Source organism: Anopheles funestus, chromosome 2RL (assembly GCF_943734845.2).
Source record: "Anopheles funestus chromosome 2RL, idAnoFuneDA-416_04, whole genome shotgun sequence".
NCBI lineage: Eukaryota > Metazoa > Arthropoda > Insecta > Diptera > Culicidae > Anopheles > Anopheles funestus.
Window position 1 is genome coordinate 44,685,360 of NC_064598.1, and position 19,640 is coordinate 44,704,999.

At 44.8% G+C, this 19,640-nt stretch overlaps 2 protein-coding genes and 1 long non-coding RNA gene across 6 annotated transcripts in view; 2 read left to right on the top strand and 1 right to left on the bottom strand.

The window, feature by feature from the left end:
• Nucleotides 1-96: 96 nt before the first annotated feature.
• On the top strand, nucleotides 97-2,699 carry LOC125760460 (uncharacterized). Its single transcript, XM_049420620.1, has 2 exons — nucleotides 97-267; nucleotides 365-2,699. The coding sequence occupies exons 1-2, from the start codon at nucleotides 101-103 to the stop codon at nucleotides 2,268-2,270; spliced, it is 2,073 nt and encodes a 690-aa protein (XP_049276577.1). The 5' UTR covers nucleotides 97-100; the 3' UTR covers nucleotides 2,271-2,699.
• Nucleotides 2,700-10,126: 7,427 nt separating this feature from the next.
• The window catches only part of LOC125760480 (wiskott-Aldrich syndrome protein family member 2), a 144,585-nt gene continuing 135,071 nt past the window's right edge, over nucleotides 10,127-19,640 (top strand). For 2 of the 4 annotated variants that reach the window (XR_007418001.1, XM_049420646.1), the window contains exon 1: nucleotides 10,169-10,504. Coding sequence is in view for 3 of the 4 variants with exons in the window: in XM_049420646.1 (XP_049276603.1) it covers nucleotides 10,496-10,504 (9 nt within the window). In the remaining variant the exon portion in view is untranslated. Of the gene's footprint in view, nucleotides 10,505-19,640 lie in introns of all 4 variants that reach the window. The other 2 variants (XM_049420645.1, XM_049420647.1) reach the window with 2 other exon arrangements.
• Nucleotides 14,365-16,510, bottom strand: LOC125760483 (uncharacterized). Its single transcript, XR_007418003.1, has 4 exons — nucleotides 15,639-16,510; nucleotides 15,347-15,562; nucleotides 15,219-15,269; nucleotides 14,365-15,131 (listed from the first exon to the last, which is right to left on the bottom strand). It is a non-coding gene; the product is annotated as an uncharacterized LOC125760483 (long non-coding RNA).

Sequence of the window (19,640 nt, forward strand, 5' to 3'; positions counted from 1 at the left end):
GTCAATTTTGACACAACACACAGTTGGGCGAAGCAAACATAAATAGTTTGCGATCAAAACAACTCTCGGTAGGCCTCTCAGCTGATGTTTTACGGGAAGGATGCACCGAAACATGGAGATTCGTCACATGGCGTTCCAGCTGGACATATTGGCCCAGATCCTGGACACCAGCGAAGGTTGGCGTGATTTTCTGTACATGATTCCAAGGAACCTGGACGACCTTTCCAAGGAGGAGTACGCACTCAAGTATACCGGATTGAATGAGAGGTGAGTCACTGTTTAACACTGCGTGGCTGTGTGGTTGTTGGAAGCAGAAGCAGCGTAGTTAAATGTGCCTGTGCTTATAGTAGTCTTTCAATTGTAGCATTCTGGAAAAAGAAAGTCAGAAAAGCAACACATCTCCAGCGAAGCTGCTTCTCGACGAATGGGCTATATCCGGACAAGTGCGACCGACGGTCGGTCATTTGCTTACGTTGCTGGTGCGCGCCAAACAGATCCGTGCTGCAGAATTTTTAACGAAACTGCTGAACGAGAAGCCTCCCGCTAGACCGATCGATGGTCCAGGTGCTCCGATAGACGTGACATTGCCAGAAGATTATCAAACCGAATCATTGCTAAACGGTATGAGCTACCCCAGTTCGACCATCCTGCTACACAATGTAGAATCGATGACGATCGACAACAATAGGGACTATTACGATAAAATGTGCCCAATGAAGCGGTTTGAAATCAAGGAAAAGACTTCGTCCATCGCGGATGGAGAGCTGCCGGTGTTTTCGTCCAGCAACAACGATACTCGATCCGGTTCAGATTCATCCGACGCTCGCAATCCGGTAATGATGGATCGTTACCCTGAGCAAATTCCCGGACCCTCGAGTCCAAAAAAATCACCATCCAAACCACGTGAGGACATCATGCAGGAGGGTCCAGCGTCATCGAATGGATTACCGATGTTTTCGGTATTGGGCATCACAACTGATACGAATCAGCTACGGCAGGTTGAATCGTCTAAACTTCAAAACAACCGCAACTATGAGCGTGTGAATAACGAAGTCGACGATCAAATTGCTCCAAATCTTTCAATATTAGGATTGGGAGAGAGTGTGAAGGAAAACAATGTTGCTCCTAAGGGTCAACAGGAAGACATTCCGGCTTTATCGTTCTTGCTGGCATCGGGAAACGAATCCAACAGCGCAAACAATACACCTGACAGTATTCCAATGTTGTCAATGCTGGGTTCGGATTCCAGCGCGACCGACACGCTGGAAAGTGAAAGCAGTTCGTCAGCAGTAATTCCACCAACTGGTGATTCCGTTAGTGATTTGATGAAGTTTTCATCTTTTCCAATGGTTGCCGAATATTCTTACGAGTTGCTACGTAACGTTACCGACAATTTTAACACTGCACAATTCACAAACGGTAACCTGCTAGTGCCCAACGGTCGTGCGATTGGTGCCGGAGGTTTTGGGACAGTATTTTTGGCGCTCCATCTCGCACCAAACATTCCCGTGGCGGCAGTGAAACGTCTCGATCCCGAGAAGTACAAGTTTCGGGAAAAATTTCAACTAGAACTGGACATACTCTCGAAGCATTCGCATGCGAATGTGGTCAGCCTGTTGGGTTCCAGTTCTGATGGGCCACATCTATGCTTAATCTACGAGTACCTGAATGATGGTAATTTAGAGACGGCTCTATCATTAGTACGAACCGGGCAACGTCAGATGGTGGGTGTAGCGCGACTTAAGTACCTGCAAGACGTCGCAAACGGAATTACATTCCTGCACGATAAAGCAAAAATCATTCACCGTGATGTGAAATCGGCCAACATTCTGCTGGACGGTTCTGTTGCAAAGCTGTGCGATTTCGGGCTGATCAAACTGACCAGCTCGCGCACGACGACCAGCATCATTGGCACGAATGCGTACATGGCACCGGAAGCGGTCCGGGGTGATGTATCACCGGCGCTGGACATTTTTGCATTCGGTATCGTGATTGCTGAAACCGTCACCGGCGAACCGGTGCTGGCGGAGAAGGAATCTCGCAGTGAAATTGATCTGGCCGGTTATATATGCCGCCAGCGTGCTGAAGGCCGCGATCTGGGCTTGCTCGTTGATAGGCGTGCCGTGGTTGGAAACAATCCGAACCATTGGTATGCAGCCGGAAGAACGCTGCTGGAGATCGCGATTAAGTGTATGGGTGAAAAGTGGAGCCGTCCGACCAGTGGTTCGCTAGCGGTTGCAATAGGTGGCGTACGATTAGTGCCTTCGTAATGAAAGGGTAAGAAAGCAAGTGCAATTAATAATCATTCGTGCAATATATGTGGTACGGCAATTTAGTCCGGTACCAGTTCTGTTCCATCCATCAACACGCACAAGAAATACTCTTTATCAGCCAAGGATGCTATACAAATTCTTTGCTGCTTTTACATCTTTACACCGTATAGGTTGACTAGCGTAAGGTAGAATAGTCTGTTAAATTCTGGTAAATTGAAACGTTAAAGCTTTTATATTCTAAAAGAAAGAAGAAATAACAAATGCGTACGAAAAGCGTAAATTTGTAAGTAGATAATGTTAGTGACAAGTGGCCTTTTACATCGATGGAATGTAAACATCGTTTATGGTTAGTTCCTTAAGACGAATAAACCGTACAGTTACCAACAGCTGACCGTTACATTTGAACCGGTTCATATAATTCAATAATTCGTAGCCTAGCGGTAATAGAAATCTAACCCTCGATCCGAAAATGTGTCCATTTGATCCGTTCGATTCGTTTGCGGGAATCATTCGAGTGTAACACGCGCCTGAACGTGTTCCGAGCGCGTTCGCACTGTCCTTTCCCAGTCGCGCAGTAGCTGACCGGCAGAGATTTTGGTATGCATCGACAACTCAAATAACGTCAATACAAATGTGAACCTACCTGAACCAATAACTGCGCGTGCCGCCCTTCACACCACGATCCGGTCCATTACCTTCGCGTGCTTAATTGGTTTTTTGTGGTCAGTTTAAGATCTTTTGATCTCGGCCTCGAACGGCGTGCGGCAGGTTAGAATGGAACCGTTTCGGAACGGGTCACCAGTTTGGGGTGATTAATGAGATGAAACAATTTACTAAAAGCCCGGTACAAACCTCCGCACAGAGGTTATTTGTGTGGATATCCTTCGTATAACAGTTTAATAACGGTTGATGGAGCGCCGTGTGCACCGTGGTAATCGATCTCGATCGCAATCGACAGCTAACAGGCCGCTAATAAAGCAAAGCACCGAAGCTGGATAATGCAAGATGAAGCTGGTCCGCCGGAATGCCGGAAATGCACAATTTCGTCCCCAAACGGCTTGGGTCGTGTTTAATGAGACAGGACGATGTTGTCATCGGTGCGGTTTTGCGGCTTGCGCGGTTGCATGTTTGTTTTAAGGGAGTAATTAAGGCGACGATCACGCGACATGAAACGGCTTTAATCGTTACCGTGCTTAGGATCGATCATTAAGCCAGCTGGAAGTGTCGAGATGTTAAAATGAAAAACCCGTCCCCGTTCCAAGGAACTCTATCGTAACGGCTAAGGTCATCAGTGTGATCTTGTTCGATCGCGAGCATCTGTGCGCGTTTGGGGGTTATTTCCGAGTACAGTATCCTTGCCGCTTTGCCATCATTCGTGGTTTACGAACAGTGCAGTTTTCGTTTTAGTACCTGCGTGCATACCGGTTTTACCGTGCCGTTTGTTGAAGGGTCACAGGAATATGTAGCAGTTGTCACCGGTGTGATGATCGATGCGTTTCACTGTTTGTCCACGTTGTTGGTATGCGAAGCCGTTAACACGCAATCTGCGGACATCTGTGGTTCAATTAGTATCAATTATGTGTAATAAAAAAAGGTAAACTTTAAATGTTAAGTTGCAACATCATACCTAACCAGAACTTGGCCCTTCTGAGTGAAGAAATGTTGGAAAAGATCGAGCGGATCGAGCGCTTAACCGATCAAGTGGTGGGCAACGATCAACGAAGTTTATGGTCGATTTGAGGGACATTCAATTTCAGAGGGTCAAACTATTTGGAGCTGCCGAAGAAACTATTGCACAACACCCGACATATCCGGTGGTAATGCTATAGACGTGTCTCTTTGAACTCTTCCACACTTTCAGTATCTTTAACTGCCTACACCTGACCCGTGTCGGAATAAAGTAAGCTGGTGCGATTTTTATGAGCGGAAAAGCTTCATAACTTCATCAGGCCGAGACCTGCAAACCTGCCGGCTCGAACGATCGCAAGTGTTGATGTCTGTAGCATTGGCAGGACACCATTCATCACAGTTCATCGATAATGCGTGCACGAACTGCAGACAGGTGGACGCTACAAAACTGCATCACGCAGTACGTCTGCTTCGCATGGGTCGAACTGCAACGGTTGAGTGCATTTCTTGGTCTGTCAGAGCCAAGAATTTCAAGTCCAATGTCAGGCGGAGTATGTTTGTGTCGGCAGTGGGCAGTGAGTCAGCGCAACGCTATAAGGCGACTTCAGCACCAGTCTAGAATTTCCTTTCCCTTGCAACGTGGAAACTGTTGCCGAGATCGTATGCGTAACCTTGTCCAATTAGACTCCCGACAGGAACCTTTCGCTATACTCGGTTTTACGTGCATCTTGAACGGGTGTGGAGCAATTCTCAATGCTATCGTTTCCCTAGCATCAACCTGAAGAAAAGGAGAACGGATGCTGTTTGGAATTGTTTCATCTCGTTAAAGGGCACAGTGTATCGACAGACGTTTGAATTCTCCAAGATTCGATCATGATCTTCACCTTGAGAACGAAACGGAGACTTGTTTTGTGACGTTTAAAAAGTTATAGGTTCAATGAACATTCCGAACGGCGGTGGCCGTTCCGTCCTTGGTACAATTTCCGCAAAGAATACACCGATCGGGTACGGTAGCAGCATCCATTAATCGATTCTCCCTACCACCCGCCACCAACATTCGCCGACACACCGATGCTTCTCGACCGTTCTAATTCTACGGTGCGACGAGCGTCCTCCGCTGCACACAGCGGGACAATCACCATCGTATCCAATCTAATGAGATGCACTTGATTTCGGTCATTGTCTCGCAGGCACCACTACCTCACCGTGGCGTATGGCGTACATACGTCGAGTGAAGGTACCGTACCGGCGTAAAGTCACTTCCGAGATTCGTTGCGAAATCATTCCGTCCACCATGGCGCTTTAACCTAATGACCTCGCGTGCACCGAGGGCACACTCTAGCGCTATGTATGCTCAAAGCCACACTTTGACCGGTGCTCAGGGCCTTTTGCATATCGTGCCAGCTGGTACGAGATAACAATCAGCGACTATCGCGCAGTGAAGCAAACGGAGGTAAAACCGTATGGGAAAACACTTAGCTGCTGTCGGTGTGTGTGTGTGTGTGTGTGTGTGTGTGTTAAGGGGAAACCGTTTTCCTTACCAACTGAGAAGGTTTTCGTGGCTCAGTTGATAGTGATCTTTGCCGCATACAGATGCGTACAGCTTTAGGAGCAAATGATTGACGGATGATTCGGTTACGGAGGCGATGGTTGATTCACTGCTCGGAGGTCTACTGACTCACTGTAACTGTAACAGGTGCCTCCCCCCCCCGTACCGGTCTGATGGAATGCTTCTGCGGTGAGGGTGAGCAAAGGTGGAACTAAACCCTAGCCGCATGGGCTCTGCGCGTATATTAGCGTGTTTTTTCTCAAATGAGCGATGCAATGCTAACGATTGCTGAATGAATATTTGAGTAGCGTAGCATGGTTTTGCTAAACAATCAGCTAACACGCTGATAAATCTGCCAAATTATGCATTCATTGAAGCCCGGGGCCGCTTAAGTGGAGTGTTAAAGGGTGGCCATTTTTTGTTTGTTTGAAGGAAGAAGGTCATGGATCGTTGGGATTTTGAGCGTTAAGTACTGGGATAGTTGTAAGTGGATAATTGCATGAAAAGTTGCACTCGATTAAAGTTGTCAGGAGACTTGTGCGTGAGGGTCAGCTAGAAGCTTATTTGGAGCTTATTTAGCGTTAAGGAGGATATTAATTTTGTTTTTTGATAACTAGTTAGATGTAACTTTTTTTAAGTAGGTCATATTTCATGAGTGGTAATTATTGAATCAAGTAAATTCTTAAAAAGATGAAGCTTGATTATTATTTAATTAAGAACTTAGTATTCGTTTCAATATCTACTGAAGCAAATCTATCAAAGCCATAACGATAAAAACGTTGTAACGAAACATGTTGTTATGTTTACACAATAATAAAATAAAATAAAAAAAAAACATACACCTGTATACTCTGAATTGATAATGTTTTACGGTAATGAAGAGTGACATTTCCTATGTTGTGTTTTTTTTTGTTACAAAACTTTTCATATCCGGACTAACGGTTCGTCTTAATGTGATTTAGAAAAAATGATAGGTCATTTAGAAACAATTCCGTTGTCATACAACAACGGTTGAAGGTCTTCGACATGCTATCCTCGCGAAAAAAAACAACTTAAAAACCAGTTGCCAAATAATGTGCCGGTCGGTATGGTTTGTTTGCTGTTTCAATGTGACATGCTGCTGCTTGCCTCCGTATTATTGTTATTTAAAGCTTCTATTTTTTTGTTCGTTGCCATCAACACGACGCGATGCTTAAAACCGGCAACCGGTAAATGATCAACCGGGCCCGCACAGACTGACGGCGACAGAGAGTTCGACGTTCAAGTTCAAGATCGGTCAACCGGAGGAATTGCGATCGCGACTGGTCAAATTTGACTCACCGTCGCAATGTGCTGGAAAGGGCCCAACAAAAAAGGGAGGGTGGGTGAGCGCGTGGTCGAGATGGTGTGGATCGTGTGGATTGCGAACTTGAACGCGCGAGAACGATCGTCAGCCGTAACCGTAAAACCTGTTAGCGCGCCACACACTGCCAGAAGCGATCAGAGGTCGTCCGATTTAGGGCTGTTTATGTTTACCCGAAAATGAACATTACGATTCGCCCAAGGAAACTTCACAATCGTCGAATCCTAGAGCTGAACGTCCGTATCTTTGACGCAGTCCAAAATAAGATTGCAGAGCAATGACCCCAAGGCCAATAGTTAAGACATAAGGAAAAATGTTATCCTGAGTCCAAAATCGAACCTATTTGCTCTCTAGCGCATTTGCGACGCGTTTATCGGTCACAAGGATATCAACTTGGCTCAAGGGTCTTTGCGAAGAGAAAGGGTTTTCATAAACGAATCGAGACGAAAGAGCTGGCACACCTGAAAGGACAGGTGGGTTGTGGTTTTGTGACGGGCGGAATACATTCTCAGTCGGTTCCTTCTTCCGTCAATGCACGTCACGCATCCGTTGACGGTTTCAGGTTTCAGGATCAAGGCAACGTGTGGCGTGGTCGTTAAGTCACCGGAAACTGGACCCGATCACTTTGCTCGGAGAGTGTTGAGTTGCGGCTGACAGCACGATCAGCCACGTTGGCTGACATCGAAATTTAGATCGACCCGACGAAGTTTATGGACTGAAACGGCTTCCGAAACCGGCCGAATCCTACCGGGGTGGGAGGTTTTGATAAATGTGCGCGCTGACTTTACGACGCCGACAGGGAATGTGTTGGGCACCAGGTGTTGGCGGATTAAGCGTAGGCAGACCTCGACCGTACAATGTCCTTTACCGACCAGGAACACCAAGCCGCGACCATTGCGAAAGTGCGTCAATCGACGGATCGTTGTGGTAGGAAGCGACACTGCCCCAAAAAAAACTACACCGCACACACTTTCGATGGATTTTTGAAGGAAAAAGGAAATGATTGACGATCAACGCTCGGTGTGTGGCGCGCAGGTGACCGCCAGCATCGGGTAGCGTATTTCCGTGGGTGGTTAACATGGCACTTTTTTGTGTGATTTGGGGTGGATTTTGATAAGCCACAGCAACCGAACCGAACACCATTTGGAACGGATTATTTCGGCCCGTTGGTGTGCGGCAGGAGGTGCTTGTAATTTTGGAGATTAATTGGCAGCTTTAATTAATGAGCTAGTCGATCAGTTTTGGTCCACGGTAGATAGTGTTATTTATCGTTTCTTCATCAGCTCAGCTGACAAACTGATGGAGCGTTTCAATATATAAATATGGACGGTGTAAAACATATCGGTTTATGGGCGAACGAAGTCGAAACAAGATAACGTTTGGTTTTGCTTTATGATGTGCATTATTGTATGTGTGTACTTTTTGGGGAGAGAATCGGGAAAAACTGTCTACATTTTTCACCAGCCAAATAAAAGTTTCACATTAATGTCTCTGCTCACTTTGGCAGCGTTAGTGTTCAGAGTTTAGTGGACCATTAATGCATTATTTCCTTTACTTATCGCTATAGGCGAGGTTTGTTCCATTTAATTACAATGAATATTTAAATCATTGACGTGATAAAGCAAATCATGACGTCTTTTAGTGTTAGTGTGCAAAATAGTGTTAAATGACGTTTAGCTGAATAAACTAAAGTATTCATGTGAATTATAAACAGAATAAAAAATCAAATATTCAATCAGGCACAATTGGGAATCTGTCACAGAAGATTTGTTACATACAGATTCATTAAAATTTATAGCTATTTATAGTATCTTTATAGTAAATGGATATTGCATTTATAGCAAATGCAATTTTATTGCAAACCGTGTAAGTATTTCTTCCACAAATTGGGAAATGTACTAAAGTGTCACGTCTTATGTTACTTTTCCGTATCCTGGTGGCGTAACTGACCTTTACACGACAATACCGATACAAAATCCCATCCAGACAGAATTCCCCATGTAGAAAGAATTGGCTATTCAGATTGCAAGGTAAAAGTAGCATACTGGAGACATGACCTAGTAGATCAGTGAGTCAAGATAAAGATGAAACAATGTTTAAAACACTTTGCATTAAAATGATTTTCTCGTTCTCCGGAAAAATGGTATGTTAACAACTTCATTGCCCTCAGCTCTGCTTAAATCACTGGAGATCCAACGAGCGTCAGAATATCCGAACGCTCTGCCGCATTGCAATCTAACAATTGTGTTGATGAATCAACGCCTAATATCTAACGGAACGCGGATCTAGGGATAATATACAGATTTCAAACCATTCGTTCACTTCCGTCGATCATCAGCGAACCTGGAAGGGTGATCAAACCTTACTTCCCTGGGTGTTCAATTATCCGGTTGAAAAATTATCGTTCCGGCAGTGGGATGATCGCCGATACTCGCGCTAATGCCACTCACCAATCGGAACAAACCGGTACAGCTGTACGTTCTAATGGTGTTTTACAGGGTGTCGTTTAGCTCCAAGGTCGCTCTGCCGGTTCTGACTCGCATCCTCGCTGTTGTCCAAAAGCTTCCCCCCGAACGAGCACAATCGCCACGGATAAGGTCCGGGTTCTGGAGTCTGGAACCGTCGTTTCGCCGTCCGACAATGGCCGTCGAGAACGCTCAAGGCTTCGCAGGCAAGCAAAGTGGAGCCATCGAAGAGCAAGAAGTCACGTACGCCACGCAGGCGAGCATGATCGCAAACGGCACAGTCTCACACAGATCACTTGCCCTCTCTACTTCCCTATTTACAGGGGAGTTTTTTTTATTTCGCAACATTAAAACTTAAAAAAAAAAAAACTACAGTTTATGCATCTGCATTAGATACAAGGTAAAATAGTTTTTTTCTAAACTAATATTTAATGCATCTTTCCTTTCGAAATTGCGCCACAAGAAATTTGTAATGATTTTTCAACACGAGAAATAAAAAAACTGCTGTGTTTTTCACTCTCGCATCACTTGCAAGCGCTCTCAGTACCAACGATGGTTCACAGTTGTACGCGCATTTCCTGATTTTTCGCATACTTCGCTCATCAAAATGCTCAGTACACACTCTCTCTCTCTTTATCTATCTCTCATTTGTACCTTCCATCTCGGTCCCTCCCAATGTCTGTTTCATAGTATCCACTCCGGTGCGAGCTAAAGCTCCGCATACACGATCGACCGTTCGCTCGCACTCTCAATCGCTCGTTCGCTCTCGTCCAAACTCATCGCGGAACCGAATTGAAGCCCCGCGCATAGATTTGGCGCGTGCTGGCTCCAGCTGCATTTGGAGCCGAATCGGTTGGGGCTCCGGCTTGAGGGGGAGGTCAAACGGCCCCCCTAGTGGAGACGGTTGGATAGTTGGTCGAATGTATAAAATCACTTCGCGCTGGCTACCGACAGATCATTCCACGCTCAGTGCTTCAGCAGCCAGGATCGCACCATCCTCGTTCCCGTGTTATTCTTCTTCTTTAGTAAATCATTTCGATCCAAACCCACCTTCTTGGAATCTATTCCATTCCCTTTCCACCCTCCCTTCCAACGTTCTAAAGCTTCCTAACCAATCTGATTTCAACACCGTGCTGGAGACAGCAACAAGTGAACAAGCAGCAAACCTGTGATATATCCGCTTTTTTTTCGACATCGCGTCGTGCTGAAGTTTAAATCAAACCCTCCACACATCACTATGAATCTAGTAAGTTTTGTTCGAGCGACAATTTGTTAACTTAATTTAAGCGCAACGGATTTAAGTGAGAGTGCCCGGTAAGGTGAACAGTCGAGGAAGTGATATTGTGCCCCTTTTTATTTCGGGAAAGAAGATGGAAAATAGTGAAACTGTCCGCTAGGTTGAACTTTCAAACCGTTTTCATCACGATATGGTTCATGAGTTTGCGCAAGGCGGGAAAAGTAGTCTCATTAGCTACGATCGAGTCCGGGGTTCGGATTTTTGCTTCATGTTGTTCAAGGCGAAGATTCACCATCCTGCCCAGCAAAACGAAGTACGAAACGTAGGAGAGTTTTCGTTGGCGAAGTGTGATAAGCAACAGTAAGACGAAAACCCGAACCCATTGAACATTGTTTCTTAATTTTATATTTGGAGAAGCACTTTTTTTTTGCTCGTTGCTCGTGTTGTTTGTTCCTAATCGTTCGTTTTGTGTTTTGGGGTCTTGTCTCTTCCACGTGTGGTTCCGTGTTTGTGTGTGTGTGTGTGCGCGTTTTGGTGTTTCGAGTGAATGTTTTTGTGTACGTGCACAGTTATGAAGTGCGTGAGCACGCCGTATTGGCGTGATGTGTCTTGACGGTCTTCCGATCCGAAGAAAACAAACACAAAACCGGCAAACCAAAGAAAAAAAACAACCCCCGTCTTATTGACGTATTGAAGACGCCACCCGGGCCCGGTTTTCATCCTCCCGAAAGCCTCTTCGCTCGGTTGCACGATAGCCATAAATGTGTTTTAAACAAAACAAAAAAAATGGCGGTATACACGCCGTAATCATAAACAGCCCAGGAGAGATTGGATGGTTGGTGTCGGCCGATCGGTAAGGCGTTCGATCGATTAGTGTGCGCACTTCCGGATCGCAACCCCATTCATCCGAAAGCCGACGAATCATCCCTTCTTGCTTGCAGGTGTTATTTCTAACGGCAAATGGTGCCCTTTGCGCCCTTCGTGCAGTTGACCTTAGGTGCTTATCTGCGTTTGGGGTTTGCTTCCTAGGAAATTGTTTAATGCCGTTAGTTCGTTAGCGATCGTTTGATCATTTTCTCACAGCATCGAAAGTGCACCGGGCGTCTGATTATGCACCGGAAGTTCCATTTATAAAAATGCCCTTATTTTGGCGAAACGTTGAAGTAAACGTTAACCTTTTTCCCTGATTAAATTCATGCCACGACATTGCCTCAGTTTTCTTGTAGACGCTTAATATGTGCAGACTTGTTACTGAGGCAGACGTGGATTACCTTACGATTGAATTTCCATTTCCAAGGCTTCAAGCATTGATGATCGCGGTTTTATTGTGTCTGATCGTAGACCCAAAAACCAGTACAAGCCCACAAACAAGCCCGCGAACTTCACTTGAAAGTGCGAAAAAACCAACAAATGGCCAAAACTCCACCAGTTAAGGTTAGTGTGTTTCACTTGCTTTACCGCTGTGGATGAATTTCACACGCGGCAGCCCATGCCCATGGCCCGGAAAGACAGGTTTTCTGTTTATCACGGGTGAGCATAATGGAAATTGAAAGGAATGGCAATCGTAGCATCGTTTGATGATACCCAGTTGACCATCGGCTGAGGTTGGAATCGTTGTAGAATTATGTCTTTATGGACGTTTATTTCTTAAACACCAATTTGGTAATTTTTTTTTTGTGTGGTTTTTTCACCATTATACAATAAGGTAGATTTATGATCTTGTATCAGTTAGTAAAAAAACACACTTCGAGATATCTTATTTGATCTCCCCAGTACCGGTGGCTAATGTCCCAATTTCGGTGTTTGCAAAACCATAAATTGTCCATCCAAAGTTCCATTCTCACGGAATTCTCTCTTGCACAAAACTCACCTTCAGCTGGGTTAACATTTTGAGACACATTGGGTTGACACAAATTCATCCGCCGCTCATTATTGCAATCTAGCACACTTTTGATCTCGTTCCGACCGTTTTCGTTCCCAAACTTGTTCCGAGCCTAAGCGCGAGGGATGGAATTTATTGGAAAACCTGGTGTCATATTTTATCGACCGTGAAAAAGGGTTGAGGGAAAAAAAGCGAAATTTTGATTAATAAATCTCCCCTCATTTGCATACGCACGGTGTGTGAAGGAATGTTTTGCATGAGAAATGTCCCACCGAACGCAATAACCGGAAGCTCGCCGATACGGAACGGCTCGGAACTGGCTATTATGTTTCCCGTTCGATTGATATGATCAGCAGCTTTCGAAATGGTCAAGCAAAAGCTTCCGAATACCAATGCAGGCAGATCAAGATGGGGACGCGGTAATAGAAGATAAATGAACTGCATGCTGTAGGGAAATATCGTTCGCAAACGTATCACGATAAATCTGTGCGGCCCTTCAGTATCACGGTGCGTAGTTCCAGTACAAAGAAAAAAACAGGTAAAAAGTATTGCCTCTTAATAAGACGTCACATACCGGCACACGGTCAGGTTCGCTTCGGCTTGATTTTCCATTAATTTTCCCACTACCACTATCAATCGTGGGATGGTGCGGAGAGGAGGACTGTAAGTAAAAAGCACACGTGACGGAACCGGTTTGGAAAAGTGAAGGAACAAAAAAAAAACAAACAACCACGTTGCATCTACGATTTGATGGGTAAAGATTTCCCTTTTAAAAAATAAAATATAAATCGAACCATTCAGACCGAGACTGGACTGGATTGTTGCAGCCGATGGTGTGTTTCCGCACACTACGGAGGAACTGAACCGCGATGGTTTTTGACCTTTCCGGCGCCGGCCAGAACGGCGGGAAAATGGAGGAAACGAAGTGAAATGAAATAAAGAGAGAGAGAATGAAAAAAAAAAACTAAGAGTCAGCCGTTAATTGTCATTATGGAATCAGCGAGGCACACGGTTTTCCGTAGCCTTCATGTCCGTTTGACCTTCGAAGGAATCGCGCGAGGAGTTGGCTGAGGGATAAGGTAGGGTAAGGGATGGCGGAGCGGTCGCGTTCACATTCCGATCGGTACAAGTTCACAATGGAGGTCAGTTCGGTTCGGTACGGTGTGGTGCGCCGATTTGTACGCGGATACGCACTCGACACACATGACAAACCGTTTCGAATGTTTCGACGCATCCAGCAGAGTATATCGTCGCTTAATTAAGGCACATTAAGCGATCCGGGGTATTGAAAAAAAATAAACGTTTGGAAAAACGCTACCCGTCTTCAGCAGACAAACCACCCACCCTCCTCGGTCTCCCTCAAGGAAGCTGACCGACCCTATGGTGATGATGCGTCATTGACATTGATTTTATGATTAGACGGTTGGCGCGATTCCGTGTGTTACATGAGCGAACCCAAGACACAAAACACTGGTGAAGATAATGTCGTTGGGTGAGGATCGCTTCTACGAAGGGCATTTTGTGGCTTCGATTCAACCATCGTACGATCAGTGAGGTTTGATTGCAATTGGTCATTTGCACGATGACACAGTTGGTGGGTCAGTAGAACGGAAATAAAATTTGCACGCGATATATTTTCACCCTTCTTGATGTGAGATTAACAGCATCTAATGTCATTGTCTATTGTAAAAAACACCATAACGTCAAAATTTTATGTAAATTTGTGCCATAATTGGTTCGCTTTGATGACATTATTTTCGTCGATCTGATGTATCTTGAGTAAAAGTAGCTATTAAAAAGTGTGCTTAAATTGATAATTTGCAACACAATTAAGATACTCAACCAAACGGTGTGTGCACAACGTAACCAAACACTAATGCGTGATAATTGGTTTAAAATGCGTGCCATAGAGGATTTTCTGAAGCGTGAAGAAGCTCGAACAATAACTGGCTGTTTGCATCCATACAAAAGACTTCAATTCGCGGGTATCCCTATCGACAAACTGCTCGCCTGAGAGTGAATTTCGAGTAAAATTCACGGCTTCACAAGCGGCTTCACAAAAGCTTCACAGCAGATCTTGTGAAGCCGTTTTTTGAGAGTGTGTGCGTGAGATTCATGATTTCATGAGCGCGTTTTCGTAAGGTTCATTTTTACTCTGTAATGTTCATTCTCAATCGTTCTTTCCGCACCGTTGATGCACCGGTGCAATGAAAACATTTTTTGTTTTTAACAAATATAATATTATTTTTTTATTTTTCCTGGTTTTATGGCAAGCGTAAAAAGATAACAATTCACATGTACTGATTTAGACCCGTAACAATATTTTTCATCTTACGCTTCATACTTTTTTTTCTATTCTTATTATCTGCATAGTTCATACCATACCATTCCATCCAGGCAGCGGACAATTTTCAACGCTCGTACTCTGCGCCAGCTTAGCCAGGGATTTCTAATCCTGTTCCACATGATACCGCCCACGATTTGTTATCGTTTTTCATTATCACGCGGCCAGTTTCGATCGGTGCAACGTAAACATAAAATAAACAAGGACATTTGCTCCCTTCCAAGATAAAGTTTCGAAGAGATTCATATCCTGTATCAATCAAAGGTCCAGGCGAAAACTTTCAATGGAATTTTTAGCGTGTTTCGAAACAAACTAACATCGTGTCTTTGAGTTTGGCATCGTATGCGATCTCGATTTAATTTTGATCGCATTAACACACGATTTTTCGCATATTTCACTCCATTTTGTATCTGCAAATGGAATATAAGACCGATAAGAAAGAAAAAAGTACACATGTTAGTTAAGTATTAACATACGTTGTTTTTAGATATGCTTACCAACAAATACAAAGTTCAAATCAGCAGGAAACTCGTATCGAACGGTGATTCCTGTACATGATACAAGAAAAAACAAGATTATTAATTAATTTCTCTACAATTTTTTAAAAGTATAACATATTACTTACTTGAGTTAGTTTATGATTCTACCGACCTTCAACTTTGGCGGAGTATGTTATCCTGCACGGAGGATCAACGACAAGCTTTATCGGTCACGGTTTGTAGAGGTGCTAGGTGGCGATAGAACATTGTCTCAGAGAAGGCGATAGAACATTGTGAGCAGAGCGAAGAAAAATCCAATCCAGCGCCTATGTAGAGTGCTAACAAAAGCGGTTTCCACTATCCTGTTTGTTGAGAAATGAAAATAAGGAAGATTAGGACACTGACGCTTCTTCGAGAATCGTTAGCTGCGATACAAACCGATTTAGAACCGATCAGCAGCAAAAACAACCAATACTAAGGTTGGCTTGTCTTTCACTTCCATTGGCAGGTGCATCATAGAACTGGATAATCACGAGCATGTCCAATAATTTGTTCCTTTCAAATGACGCGGAAAAGATGTTTCTAACGATTCGTACGCTCTATCCGAGAGCAACCATCAAGAAGTATGAATGTCAACTGAAATAAGAAGAAGAAGTTTCACGTTCAACCGATTCCGTTAGACGCCATGGCATTGATTGTACAGGGTAGCCTACCTTTGAAGCAGTAGGCCAAAGGGACGCGTGGGCGCAGTTGTAAGAAAACTGTTGACGAAGTATTTCACACTACGGTACTTGAATCTAGCTTCGAGCTCCTTCTTGCTTCCTGAATTTTTGTACACAAAAACCTCTAGATATGAGGACCGGCAACTGTGGCCATATGTCCCCACGCGTCGCTTTTCAAATGTCTTGAAACAGCTTGTCCTGCCTCTTCATCGTCGTATTCAGCCGAAGTCTGCGCCATCAGGTCATCACGCTGGCGGTACAACTTACCAGTGCCGGCACAGGAACATCCTTTTAGAACTAGAACTGGAACAACTTGGCAAACACTATTCCACAAACGAATACACAGTCCACGAACTGACGCAATCCACAATTCACGAACTATTCCCGTATGAAAATGTACAGCGACCGAGCAAAAACAGAAAGACAGGTTTTTAGCCTACTATGACCATTTTGAACATTCATTCGACACACGTCGAACTCTATCGCGATACAGCGAGCCACGCACACACTCTCATTTTGGGGTGATTCGAGCAAAATTTTCACCCCCTTTTCAAAAAATTCATCCATCGATGAACACTTTGTCGATAGGGATGCGTTTTAAGCGACGAACCTTAATTCGCGCTCTATACTTTTCGCTGGTGCTGTGCAGCACTTGGCGCTGAATTACCCAGGTATTTGCGAAAGGGGTATGCAAACAGAGGCCGTAGCATAGAGGCTAATGATTTCGGTGCTACCTTCCTTACGGGTCTTTTTATGGACCGTTCATACAAACGAATAGATATTTGAACGGGCAACGATGCGTAGGGGTGATCGCGTAGCGAAGAAAAATACCTTCGACTTTTCCATCGGGTTCACAAGTGTTGGCATGATTGCGATCACCGATCGACATAAGCTGCATGCCTTCGGGGGCCACGATTTGTGGCAAAGGAAATGGCCAGTAATTCAACGTTCCCTGGTCTCAGGCACCTGTGGCAGTAGCTTGCAAACGGTGGGCAAACTATGCAGTAACGTTGATCCATCCGTTTTGCCCGGAGATGTGAGCTAACTTCCGCAAGCACGAACGAACCATATTGAAATTTAGTTTACCATCTTCCAAAACCCGCTTGGAGCCGCTTGGATGATGTACGTTCCCTTAGGCTGTAGGGCGTGCGTTCAATTTCACACTATTTCCTGTCCGTTCGGCCTTCTACAGCGACGAGAGGAAATTGTTTTCCACTTGGCAAATTGTGCACGTTACTTCATATCATTTGCCTTTCCCATGTATCACGTCTGCTTCAAGACAACTGGCTGGGTTAGGGGTTGGTTTTGTTCTATTGTTGTTCGGATTTGTACCAATTTGCTAGCGCATTGGTTTACTCTCGCCGTCGTATTCATCTTCCCGCACCCTTGGGGGAATGTTGGTGGAATGGCTTATAATTTTCATGTTGTAACGAGAAAATCCGACCCAATAAACACACCAATCAAAACAAACAAACCGCCCCAAAATTTAGTTCCACCTGCTGCAGCGCGGAAAACTTTAGTAATGCGTATGCAACGAAGTTTGCATGGCTGCGTGCACAAATACGTGCGTTACGTTAGAGACTTCTCTTTTCACTTTTCGCACGGTGCAACATGCGTAGCAGTTGAAGTGTTTTACACTTTTCGGATTTCAGAAAGTACACCCATGCCCTGGCTCGGTTTTTGGCAAGGTTAAAGACACTGGCCAGAGAAACAAAAACTGGACTAAACTGCTCTCATAAATCTTCCGCCATATTTCAACAATGCAGACACGGTCGGCCAATCCAAACCGACAATCGAATACCGCCAAATTCCTTCACCTATCTAGTATTACATCAAAATTTGCAAGCGTTACGCATAAGTTTTCTGCTCGGTTTTGATTAAAGTGAGCGAGGGCATGCGCTTAAGAATTCGAGACGTGCTACTTGAGCGGTTGAGGTCTGTCCACCGTCCACCGAGTGATACCGATCAGCTGTAAAAGGCAATTAATGCTTGATCACGTGTTAGCGCACCGTACGCCCTTCTGGCGAATGGTGACCGTGTGCCCGTTTGGACAGTGGCCATTGGTTCGAGCTGGTCCAGGCACGCGAAACAGAAGACAAACAACGTGTCGGAGAGTTTATGGTTTCCTGGCACCGTTTCGATGTCGTTTCGAACTCAGATTCGGCATTACAAAGTGCTGCTACGGTGACGTCCCTATAATTTATAGCGCACGACATTCTTAGCATTCGCATGAGCTGGCCAAACCTTCCCGGTGCACGGTGCCGTTCCTTCATTCTCACACCTAGTTCCGTTCCGCCTCATTGCACCGTTTTGCAAAGCGTATCGACTAATGACGCAACTGGTTTTAAGCTAGTTTTGGAATGTGCACTTCCTCAATTAAGCCACTGACGCTGGCCACTTTGCACGATCCCTTCTCTTTGGCAGAAGGTGGAAATGGGAAACAATTATTTTCTAACAACGTAAAATGGCACTAAAAGTGTAAAAGATCGTTTTACCTTACAAAAGATCGGAACACTTACGGGAGTGGAAAGTACATCGCTACGTACGAGATTTACACGTGTAACAACGCTCGAGCAGATACTTCCCTATCGGAGCAGCTTTTACGGAGAGTTCAATTTGAAGGTGTTTAAATGTTAAACGCCTCTGGTCGATGCACACATATCGACCTGTTCCGATAGGGAACCGGCACAAATCCTTCATTTCCGAGCATGTTCCGAAGTAATTACGCATACCTTCCTTCCCACGTTTTGCGTCGCAATCGCCTTGGGAAGCGAACCGGCAGTTAAGCCGAGATGTAAATGTATCTCAAGGTTGGCCAGCTGTTGATCCAGAGCGGCATCTCGCATCCGACGGAACGCATTTGCATTCCATTTCGACCCGATGCCACCGTCACCGATACGTTTATTCACCTCTGTTCGTCGTGATCGGTGTTTAATCGGCATCCACATCAGTACGGTGCTGCCGATCGTGACAACGATCGGACAGCTGTTACGGTAAAGATTAATGAATTGTGCGTCAAACAGATAGTGACAGTATTGCTGGAATCCAAACCAAACCAAAACGAAATATTACACTACAATTAAATTGCATTTTTTTGTTTGTTTGTTGACCCATGAATGTGTGTGTTTTCTTTGTGATAAATGATCGCTGAATTGTTTTTTACGGTGGATGGCGCATCAATCCATACCGGAACCTTGACTTTCGTCAGCATTTACATCGCAAGGACGATCGCCGTTCAATAGCGTGGCGTTGAGAGGGCTTCTTTTTCGACTCTCGAAAAAAGGAAGGGGGTGAAGGAACCGCTCATTAAAAATCACCTACCTGCCCACCGTCTGGTGAAGGTGTTAAAAGGCTCGTGTTCGCATCGATGTGTGTATGTTTTTTTTTTCTGTATCCCTTTCTATGAAGCCACTCGGTCTGGCCTTCGACGCTCGACCTAATCCAAAGTGTCTTTCGAGTGTCGCAGACCTGCGTTTTCATACGATTTTTTTTTTTCGTTTCACATTTCGTAACGGTTTTTCACGCCTCGGGGACATTAACAGTCGCTGTGTGTGAGAATTGTGGGTGGAAGGCGTGATACACATATTGAGATTTTACTGATTTTAACGACAGACACCCCTGGACGGTGTACGTGACAAGGAGATGATTGCAAGTGAAGAAGGCAAACAGAATACAACCAAATGTTACCTCTGCCGTCTGCTTGTCATTGACCGTTTAA